Source organism: Lepidochelys kempii, chromosome 3 (genome assembly GCF_965140265.1).
Source record: "Lepidochelys kempii isolate rLepKem1 chromosome 3, rLepKem1.hap2, whole genome shotgun sequence".
Classification (NCBI taxonomy): Eukaryota; Metazoa; Chordata; order Testudines; family Cheloniidae; genus Lepidochelys; species Lepidochelys kempii.
The window spans coordinates 118,818,723-118,839,709 of record NC_133258.1 but is presented as its reverse complement, the minus strand read 5'-3'; the positions used below and the strand labels follow the sequence as shown (position 1 = coordinate 118,839,709).

General features: G+C 40.5%; 1 protein-coding gene across 13 annotated transcripts in view; it reads right to left on the bottom strand.

The window, feature by feature from the left end:
• Positions 1-20,987, bottom strand: part of ARID1B (AT-rich interaction domain 1B) — a 404,857-nt gene that overhangs the window by 99,590 nt on the left and 284,280 nt on the right. For all 13 annotated transcript variants that reach the window (XM_073337737.1, XM_073337740.1, XM_073337738.1 and 10 more), the window contains one exon: positions 5,390-5,479. In XM_073337737.1, coding sequence (XP_073193838.1) covers positions 5,390-5,479 — 90 coding nt within the window. The remainder of the gene's footprint in view (positions 1-5,389; positions 5,480-20,987) is intronic.

The window sequence follows — 20,987 nt, the reverse complement described above, 5'->3', positions numbered from 1 at the left end:
TGAGTTTAAGAAAAATACACTATAGTACCATCCGCCACCCACCACAAGCGGGAGCAGGTAAACAATGTAAAGAAATAAAGCTAGAAGTGGGAAGGATGACAAGAAAGATATTGGGAGGAGGAAGAGAGAAGAGGATGGTTACTGTTCAACAATTTCGGAAGCTCTCACTCTGGGCAACTTCCATGCAGATCTGACAGGCACACAATGGTGCCATGAAACTGCCTCCAGCAAAGGAATACATTTTCCAGAACATCACAGCAACTGCATTGGCATCAATTCTGCTTGCAATCCATGTCCAAACAAAAAAGTTCTCAGTGGTCCTATTTCAGCATATCTTAAGGACTAATTAAATCCTCATTATGATCTTCTAATTATTCCAGTACTCTGGGATTTCACTGAGCAAGTCCCTGATGGTGCATTAGATGAAAAGGGTTAAATAACCTGTGTTGATTCTGAGACTCCAGATCTATTTCAAGACCTTTAGCATATCATCAGCATTATCATGAATATTTAACTATACACCGCTGTGAAAATTATAAGGGGAAAACAATTAAAGATTTTTTATAAATTAATTCTGACCCATATTCATTTGCCCTAATAAATAAGGCTTCTTTAAGTATCCCCATTATGACAGCATATGCTAAAGTAGGAGTATGTGGTCATTTACTGTTTCCATTAAATTCAGTGGTTCTGAGAAGTTCCCAATTTACTATTTTAATATAAATAAGACTGAAACTTGGCATGCAATTTTTGAACCCAGATAAGCATTTAAAAATATAATTTACTTAAATAGGAGAAGATGAGTTTTGTGGGCTTTTTTAGGATACAGGAAAGAACTTTTCATTTGTTCCGACGTAAAAAAAGTCAAATTTCGACCTTGTTGTAAAATATACTTTTGTATTTGTAAAACAAATGAATAAAATGATCAGGCTACTATAATAAGGGAAGGAGTATAATCTAGTGTTTAGGTCAGGGAATAATTAGGACTTTTAGATTCTATTCCCAGTTCTGCCATTAATTCATGTTGTGACCTTGAACATGTCACCAAGAAACAGATTGTTGGAGGTACTTAGATGCCTAGCTAACTTCCATTGATTTCAAAGGGCATTAGGAGCATAAATAACTTTAAAAATCTATCCCTTAGGCCATATTTTCAAGAAAGTGTCTATTAATTTTGGATATGTCAGTTTTTGTGTATCCAATCCGAGACACCTAAGGCGTGATTTTCATAGGTGCTGCACATCCACAATACCTACTGACTTCTACTGAAATACTGGATGCTCAGTACCTCTCAAAGTAAAGCACCTAAAAATTGAGGACCCCAGAATTAGTGGATACTTCTGAAAATTTTAACTTTAACCTCCAAGTACCTCAATTTACCTGTTTATAAAAGCAGGTTCAATATTACCTACTTCACCACCATATGGAGGCATTGTGAGGCTTAAGTAATTAATGGTTGTAAAATACTTTGAATTCATTGTATGGAAGCAGAGAAAATGACACCAGTGTACAATCTGGAGTAACCACTAAAATCAGTGATATGACTGAGGACTGAAATGCCCCATCAAGCTATATATATAAAATTAAATAAACTTTGCTTCAAAAAGATATGAAGCAACCACTTTTGTATAATTTCTTGTGACACCATTTATATAAAACAACTTATTTTGATAAAATCCATAGAGGTTCCATTGACTGTGTATCAAATCTAAATAACCGAAAGACACAAAATATGAACGGAAGTGAGCAGCATGAACCAAATGATTCCACTGATACTGTACCAGGCCAAACCAATTATGGACCAGATAGGATATGAAAGATGTTCAAAATCATTTCCAAAAATAGATAATTTTTTACATTACTGCTAAAAAAAGTAAGAAATAAACGACATCAAAAGTAATTTGAAGGTCTTGGCAAATCGAAAACCCATAGAAATTCCTACTACTGTGCACATGAACAGAGATTACACACACACACACACGGTACATAGAAAAAAACCTGGTTCCTTGATACTGCACTTCTACAGTATGGGATGCAAAGCCTTAGGCTGGAAAACATGAACAATCCCAGCTGGGTGCTGAGTAACCACGGAAAGAAGGATAAAATACTATCAAACACTTTCAAAATAAAATAGCTAACTGTAAACATAATGGTTCAGTGTGGGGCTTTAGGATTCAGAAGTGCTGTAGCTCAAATCTGACTCTGTCAATCAAGCTGCAGTGTATCTGACTAATAATATTTTTTTCAAGTGTTGAGCGTATGGGATTTCATTCAATAAGCCATTAGAAGCCTTTTGTTCATTCAATCATTTATCTAAACAAGGAAAGAAAAGTGATGTGATGTGCTAGAAGGAACAAAAACACCTTACCCTAAATTGGAGGGTCACTCAGTGTTTTTTGCTGGAAATCATTCATATCAGTGAGCCAAGTGTTTAAATTACTGTAACAGATGCCTGTGGATCAGGTGTCTTCAGGGCAACGATTTTCTGCTCAGTTTTTAATCAGTAATTGACAAGCACCTTCCCTTTGAGCCCCACCTTTCCCCCTCCTTTCCCTCTCCAAGTCAGTGGAAATCAGTTCAAGCAAGCAAAGGAATCAACTAATGTAACAGCCTTTTTAAAAGGTGAAGTTTTCCATTTCAAAGGAGCCTCTAATCAATGATAGGGCACAAAAGGGAATGTACGCATGTTTATGTGTGTACTGCATAGCCTTTACAGAAGCTTTGGGGATCATGTTTTGCAAAATCAATATAACCTAGCTGGTTAAAAATTTCATATCTGCCGCATGAAACAAACGGACATTTTATACAAGCTGGGTCACATGGATTGTGTGTAGCATGCTAGAAGCATCAATTTATAATCAAACAGAAACAAAGCATGTTGCACATAACACAATGCAAAAGTTATTAAAATACAAATCCCAAAATTACAGCTTAAAATATGTTCTTTTAAAATATACCACTAGGTTCAGCTTCCATCTGTGAAGAGCCTTTTGTGTGTCAGCAGTAGGAAGAAACCTAGGTCAACTCAACCTTGTTTATACATTCTGGTTTCCCCACTGATGTTTTCCAGTTTGGCTTTTTAATTTTGGCAGCTGTCTTCTCCCTTGTTTCAATTTTGAACCACCCCATGCCACCCCTCCCCGGAAACTTCAACCACAGAGTATCACCTAATTCTCCTCTAGAAAGGTGATCAAGAGATTGACTCACATAACAAAGTTAGGTTTCAGAGTAACAGCCGTGTTAGTCTGTATTCGCAAAAAGAAAAGGAGTACTTGTGGCACCTTAGAGACTAACCAATTTATTAGAGCATAAGCTTTCGTGAGCTACAGCTCACTTCCTCAGATGCATATCGTGGAAACTGCTATCACCAGCAGGAGAGTGAATTTGTGTGGGGGGGTGGAGGGTGAGAAAACCTGGATTTGTGCTGGAAATGGCCCACCTGATGATCACTTTAGATAAGCTATTACCAGCAGGACAGTGGGGTGGGAGGAGGTATTGTTTCATATTCTCTGTGTATATATAAAGCCTGCTGCAGTTTCCACGATATGCATCTGAGGAAGTGAGCTGTAGCTCACGAAAGCTTATGCTCTAATAAATTGGTTAGTCTCTAAGGTGCCACAAGTACTCCTTTTCTTATAACAAAGTTAGAGCATCCCACTCACCCTTAGCATCATTAACCCATACTCTGAAGCCTAACAGTATATCATAAGATCGGCCATACTGGGTCAGACCAAAAGTCCATCTAGCCCAGTGTCCTGTCTTCTGACAGAGGCCAATGCCAGGTGCTCGAGAGGAAATGAACAGAACAGGTAATCATGCCCATTCCCAGCTTCTGGCAAACAGAATGTATTCACACTGCAAAGATACATTTTCTTGGGCAGTGCCACATGCTATGCTGAGACACAATCATCCAAGAAACGCACATATCATTTGAGATGCTTGGGCCTCTGAAGCCCCTCCCTGATGCAATCCCACTGTTTTATGACAATCCATCAGATGCAATATACTGCATTAGTACTGGCTAGTGAAACTGTTCTTTCTCCACCATATGGATCACTCTCAACAATTTTTATGGTGGAACTGAGGCCCTTTGCTAGCAATGGATTGTCTTTAAAGGTGACCTGTAAAGCAAACACGACAACTGAGTTAAGCCCAGAATTATATAGTAAATGTTCTCTGCTAATCAGCACCCCAGGAAGGAGGCACACTTCAATACAGAAAAACTTTTCAACTAACCCTTTCCTCCTCTTTCTGAAATCCAATTAGTACTTCCTGGACGAGATCCCAGAATGCATCATTCTGTCCTCACTTATACCAGGGGTTGCACTAGCTGCAAACAGACTTCTAGAAGTATTTGCAGATTTGGGATATCTTCAGTATCAAGACTATTGTAGTGGTGGCGTTTAACACAATTCTGTGGTTATCTCAGTTGGCAAGTTGGTTTTATAAAATTGTTGCTAGCACATTTCAACCGTAGTGTGGACAGCACCTCTGGTTCCATAGTTATTTTGTTATAATCACTTCATGAAACTGTGATATACTATTATCCTGGGGTGGCGGGGTTATAATACAGTTGTAATGAGAAAAAACCCCGTCCACATTGGTGAGTGAACCTGTGCTAGCCAGCAACAGCCCTGCTTGAATGGGATTGTTGCTAGCCAACTTTCCACTACATTGTGAATAGGATCCATCACTTTTTGCAGGTAAGGGGTGGACGGTTTGGGGTCTTGAACCACTCAACCCTACCAGCTTGTTTCCCCCTCCTCCTTTTCTTTCTAGAGTTAGGCTGTAGACCAGCTACGGCCTACATCCAAAGACCAGGGACACATCAGAGTTTTGCTAAAGTGAGAAAACTGTGGTGTACAAAGCAGATATATTTCTATTTTACAGAGACCAAATTCCAATTTAGATACTTATAATTAAAGTTTAATAAGTTTGTGAAGGCTAGGACTGTAACAGGGTTTAAAAGAGACCTAGATAAATTCATGGAGGTTAAGTCCATTAATGGCTATTAGCCAGGATAGGTAAGGAATGGTGTCCCTAGTCTCTGTTTATCAGAGGACGGAGGTGGATGGCAAAAGAGAGAAATTTATTTTATTTGGATTCTGAAGAACATTAAAACTTTGCAGAAGAATCCTTTGACAATTACCTCTATTTACAGTATTTTGAAAAAGGCTTGCATCCAACTGAGTTTTGGTAAATCCCCCTATTCACTTACTTTTCCCACAAGAGAATGAAGAACCCCACACAGTCTATTTAAATGAAGATTGTCATTATTCTACAGAGAGAAACAATCTTGGAGAAATTCCACCATGCTGATGAACTCCTGAGAACAAAAGGTATATCTGGCGTAAACTAAAAAATAAATAAATAAAAAAGTCTAACAAACCTCGATCTTGTGGCATTGGTGACTGGCTCAAGGCAGGATGGGAGCTGGATTCTGATTGGCTACCAGGAGGCTGAGGTGGCATTTGACTACCTGCAACACACAGAGAGAAAATTTAAAAAATAGACTTTCTATTAATAGTGCAATATGCAAAACTAAAACCTGTTACATTTTTTTAGACCACTATCAAAGAAAGTACTAATTGTATACATTAAAGACACAGCTCAGCAGCTCTAGCGTTTTTCACAGCTTTTTTTTTGGTAACCCAAAGAGGAAGTATGCATAAACATATTTAGCAACAGGCATGCCGAAATGTTCAATTTTGTATTGAGCGAGTTCCCAGCCTCACTGACATGATCCAATTTACAGCTATAAATCTCCTGACACTTATTTCTGTTAGAGAATTTAACAAAATCCAAGTCTGCTGAACAATAGGGCTCACCCTGCCGAGTTTAAACTGGCCTCCAGCCAGGCAGACATGGACTGCTGCCAACAATATAACCAATGAAAAATCCAGTCAATACAGAAAAGACTAATAACAAGAGTTTAAAAAAGTATTTCAATGAATTGGTGGTCTTAATATATATGAATGTCCAAGTTTACTGCAGAAATAAAAAATGAAAGTATGCACATGCTGTGAAAGTGTGGTGTATGTGAGATCAGATAGCGATGGGGTATATTATTATTCAAAGGAAAGGCAAACATTTACTCTTATTAAACAAATAGCATGGTATCTTTCATATACACAAAGAGCAGACATGACCCAATTTTAAGTTCATGTTAAAAAACAACAACATCCTCACAACCAGTAAACTGCATCAATCACCGTTTATCGATCCTGCAAGGTTAAAGAGCACCGACAGCACTGTCAAAATGTTCACCTCTTATTCAAGGTGACCAGACTTTCAAACCCATGAGGCTTAGAGCACTAGAGCTTTCCTCCTTTGACACTATTACACAGCAAAGCAGGGACTTATTGTCATGGGTGGCGGGTATAATAGGCCAGGGGAGGTTAAACCTCCTCTGGTGCAGCCACCACCAACCCAGTGCTGCACGCCTGGGCCATGGTGGCCCCACCTGCACTCTGCCTCTTCCCCTCCCCGCTCTGCCTCTTCCCCTCCCCGCTCTGCCTCTTCCCCTCCCCTTCCCCAAGGCCCCTGTCGCCTGCTGCTGCTTGGTGAGTCCCTCCTCTCCTCCAGTCCACTCCCCCTCTCTGGAGGTCCCTGCAGCTCGCAGCATCCCTCCTCACCCCCACGCCTCTGCAAGGGAGGGTGGAGGAGAGGAGAGACATGGGGAGCAGCGGGTGGGGAGGGGGGCTCGCCGGGGAGGGGGTGGAGGAGAGGAGGCACACTGTGTGCGGTGAGGACCTTGCGGGAGAGCAGGGGAAGGAGAGGAGGGATGTGCTGTGTGGTGGTGCCAAGCGGAAAGGGGGCGGAGTGAGGAGGGGATGGGGTCTGGGCCAGAGCAGGGGTGGAGTGTGGGTGGGGCCGCAGGTCGAAGAGATGGGACAGGCAGCTAGCCTCCCCCAAGGAAGCTTCGCCCTCTGCTTATTCTACTGATGAATAACACTAGTGAGTCACTTCCCTGGGATGCATCTCAACCCTCAACATAGTGCTAAGCGTGTAGGATCAAGCACCAACTCTTGTGCTGCTGTAAAATGGTGGCAGTTTCACACCAAGCAATCAAATTGCCACAGCCTAAGGAGAAAGGAGAGCAAGTCTCTGGTGTGTCTCGGGACTTTTATTCATCACTGATTTTGAGATGTGGCTGCTCTTGACAGCCAAAGCAGCTGGAGGACCAGCTCAGATTAGGCAATAAAAATATATTTTAGGGGGTCAGACACTGCAGTGATGAGTGTGGAATAAACAGTAGCAGAGAGATTTAAACTTCTCATCAAAATCAACAGATTATTTTCAGACTGATTTCCTTTTTAAAAAAATAGCAAGAATAAAGAACATGTTAAATAGATTTGTGCATACAGAATGCCATTTTCTCTTGCTTAGCTACAACCCATTTTTACTGGTTGAGGGGAAAATCCTGGGGTTATTTCCGTAGCTATAAGGATTTGTCCCAAAGAGTATTAGTAAGGGTTGCTCTTTCTGTAGAACTATGAACTATCTAAATGTTATGGGCAAACCACAGAAGTCAAGTGAAGTACTATGTTTTCTTTCTCCTCCATCTGCACTGTGTCAGAGAAACTAGCCACTATTACAACAGCTGATTTTAAAAGATACATTAGATTTATATGCAATACAAAGAAACAAACTATAATTTTTAAAGTAAAATATAAAAGTTGCCTAGCTATTTGAATGGAAAGTATTTGCACTAAAACTCATAGTATGCAGTACTATGATGGGATATGACAACTGCCTCATTTCTTCACTTCACAACAGTATGCAAATGAAAGTCTAGAGGCAGAGTTCTTTCTCCAAAAGACCAAACATGGCACTACTATGAAATATTCAGTGCCTGGGGCCTTGGATCCACAGCCCATTTAGGATCTCTAAAGCATATGAGAACAAAATACTGACTTATTTTTTTATGTCACTCAGGAAAGGACTGTAGCAAGACAGTAAGTGCCTAGATTATAATGAACACTTCTGCATGACAGAAAGGATTCAGTGACTCAGGACTGTAAATAAACAGTAATTCCATGTTAACACAGGGCACTACTACTTATACTGTGTATGCCTGAGGCACTGCTATCAGACAGAATATTTCAAGTAAACCTAAAACATGTTTTATCAAAACCATCTATGACTTTATAAGTTACTAAAAGAGCCAGGGGTACTGCTGGTTGCATTGTACAGCCCCAAGATGAGAATTCCTTTAGGGTCAGGGATAGAAATTCCTTTGGGAGCTGTTAAAAATCAAATAGAAGATCTATGCTGTGTAGTTTATTTTGCATCCAGTTACGATGAGCTGGTAAAATCTTTCTAACTCTCTAATTTTTAACACTGATAATAACGTCAATTGTCAAGCAAGAATCGTACCCTGCATATACGCTCATGCAAGCACAGCACTGGCGAAATCAAACTTTAGAACCGAGCGTATGTAAATTAGGCACTACAGAAATCAGTTTCATCTGCATCCTCTAGAAATGTGAAGTCAGGAGTTTCTCAAATAAAATGATGGGCACCTGTAACCATTTGCATAAGTATTTATTTATTTACAAAGGGGGTACTTTGGAAATCTCCCCCTTATTTAATAAAAGCTTTCTAACAAAATCTGGCTACGTCACAAGAGAAAATTATTTCTATAAACAACAAGCAGTTCAACACTGCGAGCCTTGAAGAAAGATTAGCTCAGCTGGTGCTGCTGTAGATTATTCACATGTTGAAAATCAAAAGACTACAAAATGCTACAATCGCCATTTAACCCTTAAAAGTGACCCACGAGGGAAAAAGAGTTTCTTTCGAATATATAAAGATGACCTGCAAGGTTGTTTGTTTCTTTAAAAAGGTTTATCCTTTTTCTTTCTTTCATCATTGTTTTTATTACTATTTGTGTATTGGTGGCACCTAGGAGCCCCAGTTGTGGAGTGGGATCCCATTGTGCTAGGGGCTGTACAAACACAGAACAAAAAAGATGGCCCCTGCTGCAAAGAGTTTACAATCTAATACCCTAGGAAGTAAAGTGTAATTAATTGAGAACTGATTTGTATTAAAATCGGTTAAAACTCTGGGCTTTACTGTTTATTTCATATCCATTTAACTAAAACACTATGGAGAAAAATTTCATTGGCCTGATTGTGCAATGTCCAATGGGTAAGCAAATGCTGCACTTAATGGGGCTCTGTGCAGTCACAGCAGGTCTACCTGTGTGGACTGTGTGTTGAAGAAGCGGGCCTTTGTTATGAATTCAAGTCCCGCCAAATCTTCAATGTGAAGCTTATAAAATTCCTACTATGCATTTTTGAGATGCCAAAAAGTTTTTCAGCACAGCTAGGGAAGACCAGACATTCCAGATATTTCTAAGGTAAAAAACAATCAAAAGAAAGACGTAACTGTTATTAAAATAACCTACCAACCGAGCCACCCTTTCTGGCCTTCAGACAATATGTCAAAAAGAAGCAAGAATGGGCACAAACCTTCCCTCCCCACTCCCCTGTTAGAAGCAACAGTACTTTTAAGTCTGTATTAACTGATTTTTTTATTTAAATTTGGAAAGAAAACTGAAAAGAATGCAAACAAGTGTTTTCGTACATTACTGTAGTTATTTGAAAGAAAAAGAACATTTTTTTTCACTGACAAACTATTTTGACCCAGTGCAATACAAATGGAACTTTTAAACAGAGCTGACCTTTTCCCATGATTTTGTCTAGCGCTGTTGCTACACTGATGAGATATTCCATCTGCCAGAATTTATGCAGGATAAACACTACTGTGTATGTTGTACAGCATTTTTATTATGCAAAATCACAGCAAATAGAGTAATGTGTGTTAAAATACTTGGCAATGACATACCATTCCATTTCCGTAGATTTCGTACAGTCAGACTGTCACATGTAAATCTTGGTAGCTGGAGTGCCATTCAAATCAGCAGCACTGTGTACTTGCCATACTACTGTATATTATACTTGGTGTGGAATGCAGTGCCTATAAAAATCTTTATGAAACTACTGGTGCATACACAATAGAAGCTTTTAAAATTTAGATAACAATCTTTTCAACTTTGTTGTTAAAATACCAAAAGGGGGAGCCCACATTATGTTATAATTGCCTATTAGACTGTAGTATTTTTAAAAATTAACCTTTTATTAGAAAAAATTAGAGAGAGAGAAAGAGGAGAAAGCATTTTAAATGGTTAATAATATAATGACAGACTATGATTTTTCTGCATATAAAAATATGCTAGGTTAAACCCTTAAATATTTTGTATGAAGGTTTGAAACAGAGGCAGGCAGAAAGGGTTAAATTGCATCTTTCAGAGAGCTGGACTGAAGAGAGTTGGGACATACCACTTAAACTGAAAAAGTACTAAAGAGAAGATTGTATCAAGATGGGAGCAGTTAAAACTGCAGTTAACAAAGCAGTGTAAATTCCTTGGAGCCAACATACAGCAAGAAAGAGAAGGCCTTTGAGCCAGAACAGGGAAGAAAGCATTACAGGGAACTAGGACCCAAAACTACCCTCTGCCACACACATTCTGTGAGATTCTGAGTGCCCTGAATGCCCACTGATATAATGGGAATGCAGGAGGCACTCAATGTCTCAAAGGATTGTGCTCTTTGGAACCAATGCAGCAAAGTGTTTAAGTGCTAACTTGTTTAAAGTTGAGCATGTGCTTAAGTGCTTTCCTAAATAGGGCTTCTTTCCTGAACAGGGGCTTTAGTGATGTAATTTTAAATTAGCCCTCAGAGGTAGTGGAAGAGGGGCGCAAATGGACTTGACCTCAGAGAGGAAGATGTATTCTAAGGGCCTGATTGTGCAAGAAAGGAAGCCTTGACATGTGGTTTGTACTCACTCTCCCTCTGTGTCCAGATCCCACACTCACCCAAAAAGAAGGGTTATTTTCTCCCTTTACCTATTCTAGGTAACTAAGCTTCCTGCCGTATTAACAAAACTTATAAACTATTTTTCATTAATACACTTTCTGTAAAATCCATTTTTAGTTTATATGTGTCCCAGGTTCTCTTATCGTGTACATAATGTAAAAAAATGGTTATTCATAATCTTCAGTGACTGAATTGCTTAAGAGAAGTCACTTGGCACATTTGGAAGGCAAGTTGTTACAATGTGCCCAGGCTGGATTTGTTTGCTCCTCATTAGCTGGAGCAAACAGCAGAGTGCTTTAACTGCAGCCCATTGTGCCAAAGTGGTTCCCTTGTTTTACGTTTACAAGCAGCCAGAGAATTTGAATTGTCTTGCACACTCAGATGATAAAGATTTCTAGCAGTATCATAAGGATGAGCGTACAAAAGACATGGTATTGTGGTCAACAAGGGAGGAATCTATGGCTAGCATATATAACAACCCTCTTTTCTATAAACAAAACCAAAACCAAATAAAAATAACTATTAAGAAAATCTGAATCTTGATTAAGAACTCTCCCCACATTTAGAGGTGAAAAAGGGGCGTACACGGGAGGAGGGGGGCAAGCAGGGGCATGGACCTCCAGTACACAGCAGGGGCACAGAACGTCTCCAGCTCTGTGGTGGCGGGGCAGAGCAAGTTGCCCTAGGGTAGGGGAGGAGGCAGGGTGAGCTGCCCTGGGGCCATGTGCGGGGAGAGCAAGCTCCTCTGGCCCCGGGGCTGCGGAGGAGATAGCGAGCCCCGGGGCCCCTCCAAAAGCCTCAATTTTTTATTCCTGCACACGACCCCAGGGTGAAAAAAATCACATATTTTACCCCTTAAAATGCATTTTTATAATTGAAATATTAGCTATAGTTACAGCCGTGCTGCTGTGAAGACACTGCTATATTATCATTTTTCTACTTTCCACATCTCAGTTCTTTGCTCCTGCTGCCAGTTCTCATTCTGTCTGACTAGAATAAAGCCGGGGCCCTCACACCTCTTGACATTGTAACTGCAGGCTAACTAGAATTCTGAGGGCCAGGTTGACATCTGACTAATCTGTGCTGGTATAGCAATGCAAAGTAGCCGTAAACTCAGTTTACCCAGCTGTTTAAGCCAGGTTTATAGCTATTTTGAGTTACAAGAGCAATGCAAAGCAGACACAGGATATCAGTGGATCTGGCCCTGAATCTCCCACATTAGCCCTTTAAATACTGTATCAAAGCCACAGGTTTCTCTAATGTATATTAACTCTCACAAATCACGTAAAAACAACAACTAGTAAGAATTATTTTACTGTTCATAACAATGTCTAGTTCTTAAATTGTAAGAGTTTCAAGGCAGAACTGTGTCTTTTTTTCATGTTTTCACAGCGCCCAGAATAATGGAGCCCTGATCCTGATTGGAACCTCTGAGTGCTACCATAATATAAACACTACATTATATTACAAAAAACAAAGCAAAAACAAACAAACAAAACCAAACTGAACCACAAACCAATCAACCAAAACCACTTCTGTGTTAAAGAACGCTCCTTAGGTTGAGAAGTCAAGCACTCAAAAGCCAGGAAATATCAGAATTAAAACTGCCTGTGTAACCTTAATTCTGCCCCCCTCTCTTATGCACAAGTATTATGATACAGTCTCTAATTCATGAGCATATGCTGTTTGTCCCACAGAACCCCTTGTCTCATTCAGTGCACAGAATGGGTGGTGCTCAATGAATGAGGGAGCTATTCAACATTTCTTTTTATCCTCCACCACTCAGTGTGTTGCCCCAAATTCTAATTTACTGCACACCCTGCAAACGCTGCCCTGCCTATGGAATTATTAAATACCACACGGATTTTTCTGCAGTGCTCATCACTGTAGTGTGTGGCTGAAACTTGGGTCTGCCATATTGGAGATGCAGATTTGAAAAGGGCAAAGAATTATTAGCACTTCTTAGTAGAAACAGGGAGTCTAAGCACGCACAGACTCCTAAGCAGGCATGCCAGTGCAGGGGATGTTCCCTTAGGCAGAGCGGACGTCCCTGGGGTAAAGCGGCAGCAGAAGGATCCATTTTGTCTGTGTCCCATCTAGAGGTCCTGCTCTGGGTATAGATTGCTGAAGTGAGACACCACTGCAATGCACGATTCAGGGAATTTGAGAGTTTTTGGCAACAACCCCTAAGCAAGCTGAGCTGTGTGAAATACAGATAGCCAATGGCAACTTTCAACAGCTCACAACTCGGCCAAATCTGAATGGATTTTCATGAGGCCACCAAAAAGCATCTTTCTGCCCAAGGATTATCCTACTGCCAAATTTCAAAGTCCTGTTGCAAACCATGGGGGTACCAGAGCAATTCAAAAGAAGGTCGCAAGGTTTTTTTTATAACAGAAAATATTAAAGTTAACCTAAACCTAGGAATCATTGTCTATCCCCCATAACACCTACTTGAGATTTGTAATTGAGATACAGAGAAGTTTCATTTTAGGGGTCTATTTCCTTCCACTTTCATCTTTGCTCATTTAATGCACAATCTCCATTAAACTGGGGAGCTACCACAGCGTGCAATATTTCTGCTGGAGGCCAGTCCAGAATCATACAGCTCAGGAGAGCAACTAGTTAAGTCTTTTCTAATCCTTGCACTCAGAGATGGTGGCTGGGGGACGGAGGAGCAGGAACTGAATTGAGCAGGGAAGCTCATATTTCTCTCACCAGACCCAAATTAATAAAAACAAAACCTGATTTCTTCTTTTCTTATTCTTCCTCCTCCCCAATGTTTTGCCTCTTTCGAACGTCTTTATTTTTTGTGTTGTATGAGAAGCTTAATATTTGGCTGCCTTCTGAAGAAATGTGCACAGTGACAGATGAAAGACTGTATTCATCGTATAATTCAGAATGGGGGGGGGGAGTTGACTGCTGTGCATTTAAGATTCTAACAACCTTGCAATTTTGTACAGTCGTTTCCCCCTATCCGTTCTTTTGAAGAAATCTGCTTTTATTCTGGTAATAACTAACCACAGTTGCAGCAGCATGGATCCGATTAGCCGTTCTTAGGGTACAAAGGGAAGGGGGGAAAAGAAAGGCTGTGAACAGGGCTGCCAATTTGTCCACCTAGGTCCCCAGGAGAAAGATTAGATGAGGCGCTTGCTCCCTTTTTTCCACTCAAGCACTGCTCCACACTAGACAGGCCTTTTCAAAGCCAAGCCACTGACTTTTTTCAAAAGCTCTCATTGGAGCCTCCCCAGCAAAAACCCCCTTCACAGGTTTTTCTCTCTGTGCCCCAAAAACATCCAACGCAATTGTGCAAGTTTGGGGGTGGGGGCGGAGGGGCACAAAGGGCACAAAGAAACCAGCCTGTCCAACACACTTTATCACACCTCTACAGTGATTTTAAATTATTATTATTGTATTTGCTAAATTATATTTTCCTGAATAACCCACAAGAGAGAAAATAATGCATAATGAACAGGCACTTCACAAGTGATACAGCAAAATACATGTACATATCTGTTTAATGTATGAGTCAAATCCTTACTGCAGTTCTTCCTCTGTCCTGTTCACCTGTGATTTCAGTGAGATTTATGTGAGTCAAAGCAGAGTAAGGGCTAGGCCGGTAGGAATAGTTGATACATTACTTTACACCTTTTTTAACTATGGTAAACTATGTGTTCCAGCTAGTGAAAACAAATGTGTTTTTAATTGCTTTCTATATTTCAATTAACAAAATTTTTAATTTGCAATTCATCCAATTTGTAAGCTTTTAACAATAGTTAGGGAAGTTGTCTTGCCTCCTTATATTACATTCAAATTTTCTATTTTCTAAAATGAAACCTTAAAATACATTAAGAATTTAATTTAGGAAGTTAACGCAAGTTCTAAGGGAAGGCGTGAATTCATAGGACTTGCTTCCCAATAAAAACTGACTATATCACAATTTTAACATAACCAAAGGCATATATTGGTAGTTCACCTATAATCTTTGGAAATTCACAACATCTTCAATGTGAAAATCATGTGGGACACCAAAGATAGGATAAAAAATGTTCTTAGACTCCCCACTACATTTCCTCTTGCAGCACCCGTCTACACTTGGGAATAACTGCAAATCAACAGCTGACAACATATGTTGCTGACCCCTAAGTATAGATGAAGACTATCCAGGACATGTTCTTGTTTACACTTCGGGGACAGCACGGGTGGCCAGCGATAAGTGAAGTGGCATCATTTGCTAAATTTAAGATATTCCCACTGTTCCACAGGCTCTTCCTTCTTCCCTCATTTTTTCTCACCATCTCTCCTTTTTCAAGTTCTGGCAAGCAGGTGGAAATTGGAACAGTGCTGATCTGCAGCATTGAAGCAGTTTACGTGTGTGCTGCTGTTCTGTGCTCTACTCTAACTTTGCAACTTCCACTGCCTGTAATTAATAGATACTTTGTTAGAAAAAAGGTAAGACCAATAATTAATCCCACCCACCCCCATGAGGATGAAGCTGCACAAGTGTTTATCGTGAATAACATGAGCATCTCAACATAGTACACACTTGTGTTCAACAGGAAAAAAGAAAGCCCCCAGGAAGGGAAAAAAAGCAAATCTAGGATATTATATGAGTAAAAGCCTCCAAAGGCAAAGCAGGTTCCAAACAGCATTTTACGAATCTGACTTTCCTTGAGACAGGATCTATCATGCCATATTTAAACTTGCCCAACAATGGAAAACACAAAAGACTAGTGCTAGAGCCTAGTAATGCTTCATGTATTTTTAATCAACTTAAAACTTTCATCATTTTAGTACCCTCTGCAAGGTCACACACAGAACATTCAACCATATGCCTTTAATGTAGTTTGCAAATACGAACTTCTATGTCAGTTTCTGTTTGGAAGGGGACGTATCAACATTAGCAACCCCTGGTTATATCATTTATAAACATACAGATGTGGATTATTAAAGATTAATGCATTTTGGGATTGGTGTCGGCATTCCGTTTGTCTCATGCCGAAACCAATTCTGTTCTTCATTAGTCAACGACAACCCACATCACACTGTTGTGGAAGAGAAATCAAAGGTGCAAATCTGAATTGAGAATAAGTGATGAAACTGATTACCAAGAAACTTAACTGCTGTAATCAATCAACACATCACAATAATTTGAGCTATCTGGGGATGAGGAAATGAACATAAAATCTCACCATCAGAGTGGGTTTATTGTCTATTTAGTTTTTAAAAACCATGTCTGATATCTGAGTTCCATATCTGACTATGGAACAGAACTGTTAACGCTCCACACATATATTGCGAAGCAACAGCTCAGTCCACACACATATTGTTACAAAGAAGAAGAAGATATTTCTTATTTAAAATTAATTTCTCAAAAATACTAGCCATGACTGAAATTGGAGGGGCGAGTGCATAGTGGAAACAATTTCTTTGCTGGACAAATCCCATTTTATTATTTGGCCTAAATTTAACTCACAAGGCTTCCAGGCTTTTGTTCTGATCATAGAATCATAGAATATCAGGGTTGGAAGGGACCCCAGAAGGTCATCTAGTCCAACCCCCTGCTCAAAGCAGGACCAATTCCCAGTTAAATCATCCCAGCCAGGGCTTTGTCAAGCCTGACCTTAAAAACCTCTAAGGAAGGAGATTCTACCACCTCCCTAGGTAACGCATTCCAGTGTTTCACCACCCTCTTAGTGAAAAAGTTTTTCCTAATATCCAATCTAAACCTCCCCCACTGCAACTTGAGACCATTACTCCTCGTTCTGTCATCTGCTACCATTGAGAACAGTCTAGAGCCATCCTCTTTGGAACCCCCTTTCAGGTAGTTGAAAGCAGCTATCAAATCCCCCCTCATTCTTCTCTTCTGCAGGCTAAACAATCCCAGCTCCCTCAGCCTCTCCTCATAACTCATGTGTTCCAGTCCCCTAATCATTTTTGTTGCCCTTCGCTGGACTCTCTCCAATTTATCCACATCCTTCTTGAAGTGTGGGGCCCAAAACTGGACACAGTACTCCAGATGAGGCCTCACCAATGTCGAATAGAGGGGAACGATCACGTCCCTCGATCTGCTCGCTATGCCCCTACTTATACATCCCAAAATGCCATTGGCCTTCTTGGCAACAAGGGCACACTGCTGACTCATATCCAGCTTCTCGTCCACTGTCACCCCTAGGTCCTTTTCTGCAGAACCGCTGCCTAGCCATTCGGTCCCTAGTCTGTAGCTATGCATTGGGTTCTTCCGTCCTAAGTGCAGGACCCTGCACTTATCCTTATTGAACCTCATCAGATTCCTTTTGGCCCAATCTTCCAATTGGTCTAGGTCCTTCTGTATCCTATCCCTCCCCTCCAGCGTATCTACCACTCCTCCCAGTTTAGTATCATCCGCAAATTTGCTGAGAGTGCAATCCACACCATCCTCCAGATCATTTATGAAGATATTGAATAAAACCGGCCCCAGGACCGACCCCTGGGGCACTCCACTTGATACCGGCTGCCAACTAGACATGGAGCCATTGATCACTACCCGTTGAGCCCGACAATTTAGCCAGCTTTCTACCCACCTTATGGTGCATTCATCCAGCCCATACTTCCTTAACTTGCTGACAAGAATACTATGGGAGACCGTGTCAAAAGCTTTGCTAAAGTCAAGAAACAATACATCCACTGCTTTCCCTTCATCCACAGAACCAGTAATCTCATCATAAAAGGCGATTAGATTAGTCAGGCATGACCTTCCCTTGGTGAATCCATGCTGGCTGTTCCTGATCACTTTCCTCTCATGCAAGTGCTTCAGGATTGATTCTTTGAGGACCTGCTCCATGATTTTTCCAGGGACTGAGGTGAGGCTGACTGGCCTGTAGTTCCCAGGATCTTCCTTCTTCCCTTTTTTAAAGATTGGCACTACATTAGCCTTTTTCCAGTCATCCGGGACTTCCCCGGTTCGCCACGAGTTTTCAAAGATAATGGCCAGTGGCTCTGCAATCACAGCCGCCAATTCCTTCAGCACTCTCGGATGCAACTCGTCCGGCCCCATGGACTTGTGCACGTCCAGCTTTTCTAAATAGTCCCTAACCGCCTCTATCTCCACAGAGGGCTGGCCATCTCTTCCGCATTTTGTGATGCCCAGCGCAGCAGTCTGGGAGCTGACCTTGTTAGTGAAAACAGAGGCAAAAAAAGCATTGAGTACATTAGCTTTTTCCACATCCTCTGTCACTAGGTTGCCTCCCTCATTCAGTAAGGGGCCCACACATTCCTTGGCTTTCTTCTTGTTGCCAACATACCTTGCTCCAAGTAAGGACACACAATACCTTCCTGAAGTTGATACTGATGGTAATTACAGAACAACCCCAAACTGGACCATTTCAAGGAGGAGTAGTGATATCCACCCTACATGGAAAGTAGGCACCGACAAACCACTCTACTCCAGAAAACAAAATATACCTTGTAGTAGATTTATGGAAAGCTTTATCAGTGTAATATGTTCAATTGCCAACAACAACAACAACAATTAATTGACAAAGTGAGAGTGGACTGACTTTCCCTGTAAACCCATCAATCATTACTCAATAATGCAAAGCACCAGGGAGAGTAAAGGAAGCCTTTCCATTTGTGACATCCACACCTATCTTTTATTGTGGCAATACATGAAATGGAAGAAAGGAACTAAATGTAGCCACATAAGAACATAAAAATTCAATTTCCCGTAAGGTAAGCACAGGCACTATACGTGTTCCTTGGTGAAGGCATCAGTGGGTTGGAAGCAACACGTAACAATCAAGGAACACAAACAGTAAATGCTAAAATTAGAAGCAAACTGTATTTGCCCTGTGGTCGACCTCAGCATGCAGTGCATAGCCGCAAGACATGACATGAATGATTTTCATATTTTTGGTAGCTTCAGTAGGTATATTTGAACTTTGTATGTGAACCAAAATGCATGTACTAGAAACTTATTCAAAGACTTTAATTGGGTTTCCACACCCTTGTCACCAAAGATTCAGGTGGACTGACACATATGGTATGTTAAGCAACAGAGAAAACTTTAAAAAAGCAGTAAGACTGTTCTAAATAATTATTTTTTCTGGTTAGCTGGTTGTTTCTTCATTTTCAACTTAATTTAGTGATGCTGAAAAGTACCAGACTGACAGTCCTGGAAACTGAAGCTCTCTGTCCTCAACAAAGCACAACATGGGCTGTAGTAGCAGTGTAAGTTTCCCTAATGCTTCTGCCTTGCCACTGTGCCTCAGCTCTGATCTGGAGAGACCACCTCCAGAAATGAGAATAGTTCCTTGACCTCTCTGATAAGACTGCAAGCAAGGAGCCAGTTCTGATAGAGTACCTACAAATTGCCTATTCCTTCTCCCCTTCTCAAAAGAAAGTGGATTGCAGTATAAAAGTTTTAAATATTGTTAAGAATCATTGGAAAAGGGCTTTAAAACTACTGCTATGTGGAACATTCTAATATTTCATTTGTAAGGGAAATCCACAGCCTTGCAAGCATTGTAGGTTTGTAAAACTGCTGAATAGATATTTTGTGCACTGCTGGTGATTAAAAACATGGCTATGTCAATGGCATTTTGTGTTCTGTTTTTTTTCTGGTCTGCTTGCCAATAAACAGCATGCATCTTCCTTGCAACACTTGTTGCAGGAGTTTTGCCTCCGGAGAAGCCAAGAGGGAAATATTGATGGATGTGTTAAAATAATCTTTGTCTAGGCAGGAAGACCATGTCCATTTTAAAGGGAAATTACCCCCGTCTTGTCTTGCAATGGTACTACTAGGCACCTGTAAACTTATTGGAAAAAATGAAGGTTCACAAATTCAGCTCATATGGTACTCATCTCTCTAAAATAATTTTGCTGAAACAACAAATGCTTTAATACACTAGTAACTGTGGGTAGTAAAGCAAGTTATTTTTCCCTCCTAAGTAAGGACCACAGAGTTTGGCTCATTGGGGAAGGAAGTCTGAGATTTTCTGAAGTGTAGTTTAAAAGAAGACATTTCCAATCAACTTGTCTTAGTCCAGTCATGCTTGTAGAAATACTTTATTTCACAGGCCTTACTTTTTAGCCAGACATGAAAGAGACTACCATTCCTGCTCCGATTCTCACTCTGAAACCTCATTTTAGCCTATGATAGACAACCCTTAATCATTTTTTCCTTGCTCCACTAATTAATCCTTCTAATCTGCCCACATATTAACTAGTCTGTATACCAAATTAGGAGGCTGGGCTGGATTTCCAACCACAACACTTCACAGACACCCCATCACACTTCCCTCTTTCATGCCTGCAGCCGTATCACCCTGTACTGTAATTCTGTCAGGTCTTAGAAGTTAAGTACACTTGGGCCTGATCAGTACACATATGGAAGACCTCCAGGTAAAAACTCATGAAGTGGTGTTGATTACACAGTGGGAAATACCCATTCTCTGGAACTAGTGTACTCTGTGAGTAGAAGAATGGCTACACAGCTTGGGATATAATACTCAGATACTGACCACCTGAGTCAGTAATAAGGTCATCAAAGATCTTTAAAGATCATTTAATAAGGTCATTAAAGATCTTTCGAAGTGGATTAAGCTAAACCAAAACAAGGCACTCTTATTCTGGAATAAGAGTGTCCACACTTGGTGTTATTCAGGAATACCTACTCCTGAATAACTCTATGTGTAGACAAGCCCCTAGTGTAGACAAGGCACTATAGCTTTTACCATGACTAACTAGGCAAGGTCAACACTATATTTCTCAATAAAAAACAAACACCACCTTTTTTGCAATGAAGACATAGCCTAGGAGTGTTAAACCCAATATCCCAACCAAATTCCAGTTTAGCTTGTTGCAATCCTTCTCTAAAACTGAATAAAGATAATATTGTTCTTCACTTTCTGTGCTAACGTGCTGTGTAGCAATGTTGTCTATTGATAAACAGCTGGTTTTCCTTCATATGACAAAAATGCTGAGAGATAAAATGAAAACACCCAACGTCAAAAGCCACTGTTTTCCCCTTAGCACTTTTCTACATGGAGACTCGACAAGCAACAAGCCTGAGTGTAACAGCAGTGGGCAAAAGTGGACTATAGAACAGTTAGTGTCCAGTAGCAG